At 46.3% G+C, this 2,497-nt stretch overlaps 1 protein-coding gene across 1 annotated transcript; it reads left to right on the top strand.

Annotated features, from left to right (window-relative positions):
- Positions 1-329: 329 nt before the first annotated feature.
- On the top strand, positions 330-2,250 carry LOC133925427 (homeobox-leucine zipper protein ROC6-like). Its single transcript, XM_062371359.1, has 5 exons — positions 330-569; positions 658-777; positions 933-1,083; positions 1,163-1,563; positions 1,867-2,250. Exons 1-5 carry the CDS (start codon positions 330-332, stop codon positions 2,248-2,250), a joined length of 1,296 nt encoding a protein of 431 aa, XP_062227343.1.
- The last annotated feature ends 247 nt before the right edge of the window (positions 2,251-2,497 follow it).

Here is a 2,497-nt window from a genome sequence, read left to right as displayed (position 1 = left end):
CTGCCATAACTTGAGCTCTCTATGCAATACAATTTTATTTGGTCTGACCAGTTATAACTTGTTTTCTGCATGGGGATTATTGTGTGAATTTCTGGTTTAATTTTCTTTCTAAAGTAGCGGAAGGCATTGAGAAAGAGTTCTTATACATATACGTAACCAAATTCTAAACAGTTGCTTCTCATTATTTCAATGAGATTAAGGGGTACAGACTACGTTTGATTTTCCCAGAAAAATTTGTATGGTTGTAGGGAATGTCCTCCCCTACATCTCGAAATTAAATGTTTTGAGAATTTCTCAATGTTACTCTCAATTTTGGTTATCAGGTCACCATGGAGAACGAGGGGCCCATGAACAACAACAATGGCCATGATCTGAGCCATGACCTTAGAAACGATGACACCACCGACCTGCTATGGAACAACCTTGAGTATGATATGGATGCTCTGCTCGGAGCCAATGTCAATGCTAGCGCTTATGTTGCTGAAGAAGACGAGGACAACCATCCCAAGGACAAGAAATCCTCCAGGCGTGTAAAACGCCACACCATGGAGCAACTTCAAGCACTCGAAGTGTAATAGATTAAAAAGAGATGAATAATGGCATGTTCTGGTTTGAAGAATATATATGAGCTTATCTGTCTCTTCTAATTTTGCCCAGAATATATATGAGCTTGGAGAAGGGCAGGAAGGCAGGGTCGTGCCACCGGCTGGGCAAACGGGCTGCAGGTTGCTCCCGTCTGGCTGCCTCATTGAGGACATGGGCAACGGCTACTGCAAGGTACTCTACCACACAATTCAAAATACAAACCATTGGATCTGCCCCAGTGATATGTGACACTAGACGTTAGTTGATAACATATTATCATATGAATTTGCTGCACAAATTTCTTCTATTGTATGGGTATGACCCTGCAATTTGTTTGCGCATTCCAGGTCACATGGATTGTACATGCGGAGTATGATGAGACCACCGTGCCACCGTTGTTCAGGCCACTTCTCCGCTCCGGGCAAGCCCTTGGTGCACGACGCTGGCTCGCGCCGCTCCAGAGGCAGTGCGAATACATGGCCGTTCTGCGCTCCTTCCGTTAGTGATGTTTCTCTGAATTCATATTTGCATCGAAACTAAACATTTTGTTGATCTGTTTGCACTGAAAATTTCACAGCCACAACCGATGGGAGAAGGGGCATCATGGAGTTGGCCCAGCGGATGACAGCGAGCTTCCACGCTGCCATCTCCGGGCCGGTCACTCTGGCATCGAGCAACGTCTTTGAATGGCGTGGCGGCAGTGGCACTGGCTCTGAGAGGTTTGAGATAGCCGTGCGCATGGTGACTTGGTGTGTTAGCAATGTGCCTAATGGACAGCTTCCAGGCATGGTGTTGAGTGCCGCTACAACGGTGTGGCTGCCCAGCACGCTGCCACAGCATGTGTTCGACTACCTCCGCGATTGGCGACACCATGGCGAGTGGGGTACACACACGCATGGTGCCACAGTGAAAGAGTTAGCCTATATCTCCACTGGTGGCTACCTCGAAGGCAATGCCGTCTCTGTCCTCCGCCCCAATGTAAGTCTACACTCTAGGTTTTTCAAATATTTGCCCATATCATATCCATACACTACAATCGGTATTTCCATTGCGTGCATAGACTTGTTGTAGTTTTTTAGGGTTATATGACTATACATATTTATGGTTCCTTGTGTACGCATTATTAAAAAGAAACACAAATATTTAGCCGTTACTCGTCGTTAACTTAAAAGTATTGTAGTTTAGAATTTTAGCACTAGATGGCTCAGTCACCAAGGTAGCATAAATGTTACGTATTCCATTTCTTTCATCAAACATTAGAACCGTTTGCTTTTCGTGCAGGTTACTGATGGAACAAACAGCAACATGTTGATCCTGCAAGACGTGAGCACCGACGTGTCATGCTCGCTGGTGGTGTACAGTCCCATCGAAGAGAATGCGATGCTTGCTGTCATGAACGGTGGCGACCACACCTCTAGCTTCCTCCTTCCATCCGGGTTCGCCGTACTCCCCGACGGACACGGCCTGGCTCACCACAGTCCGAGCACCTCCAGCGCTTTTGCCACTGCAGGGTCTCTTGTCACCGTGGCGTGCCAGACACTGTTGCCAGGCATCACAACCGATAACCTTGCCACTGAGGCCTTTGACGATGCCGGAAAGCAGCTCTGCCATGCGATAGGGAAGATCAGGGCCGCCGTGGAAGCTGACATCATCGTTCCAGCATGATTACGCTGCTTTTTTGAGAGAATAAAATTTGGACACAACCAATATTTCCTTAGTGTAGCATATGGGACTGATTTATGCTGGTTCGTGCATTGGCTTTGTTTATGATAGGCCAACCCGTGATCGTTTCTCAGAATTTTACAATCATTTTTATTTCCAGTCATGCTTATTGTATTGAACCTCCTGTGTCATGGATTTCTATTGGTTTAATTAATTTGCATGATTTTAGGCTCAGCTTTTCAGGCCAAAT

The sequence above is a fragment of the Phragmites australis genome, chromosome 7 (genome assembly GCF_958298935.1).
Source record: "Phragmites australis chromosome 7, lpPhrAust1.1, whole genome shotgun sequence".
NCBI classification, from domain to species: Eukaryota; Viridiplantae; Streptophyta; class Magnoliopsida; order Poales; family Poaceae; genus Phragmites; species Phragmites australis.
The sequence above is the reverse complement of the archived record's forward strand: the minus strand, read 5'-3'. Positions and strand labels throughout refer to the sequence as shown.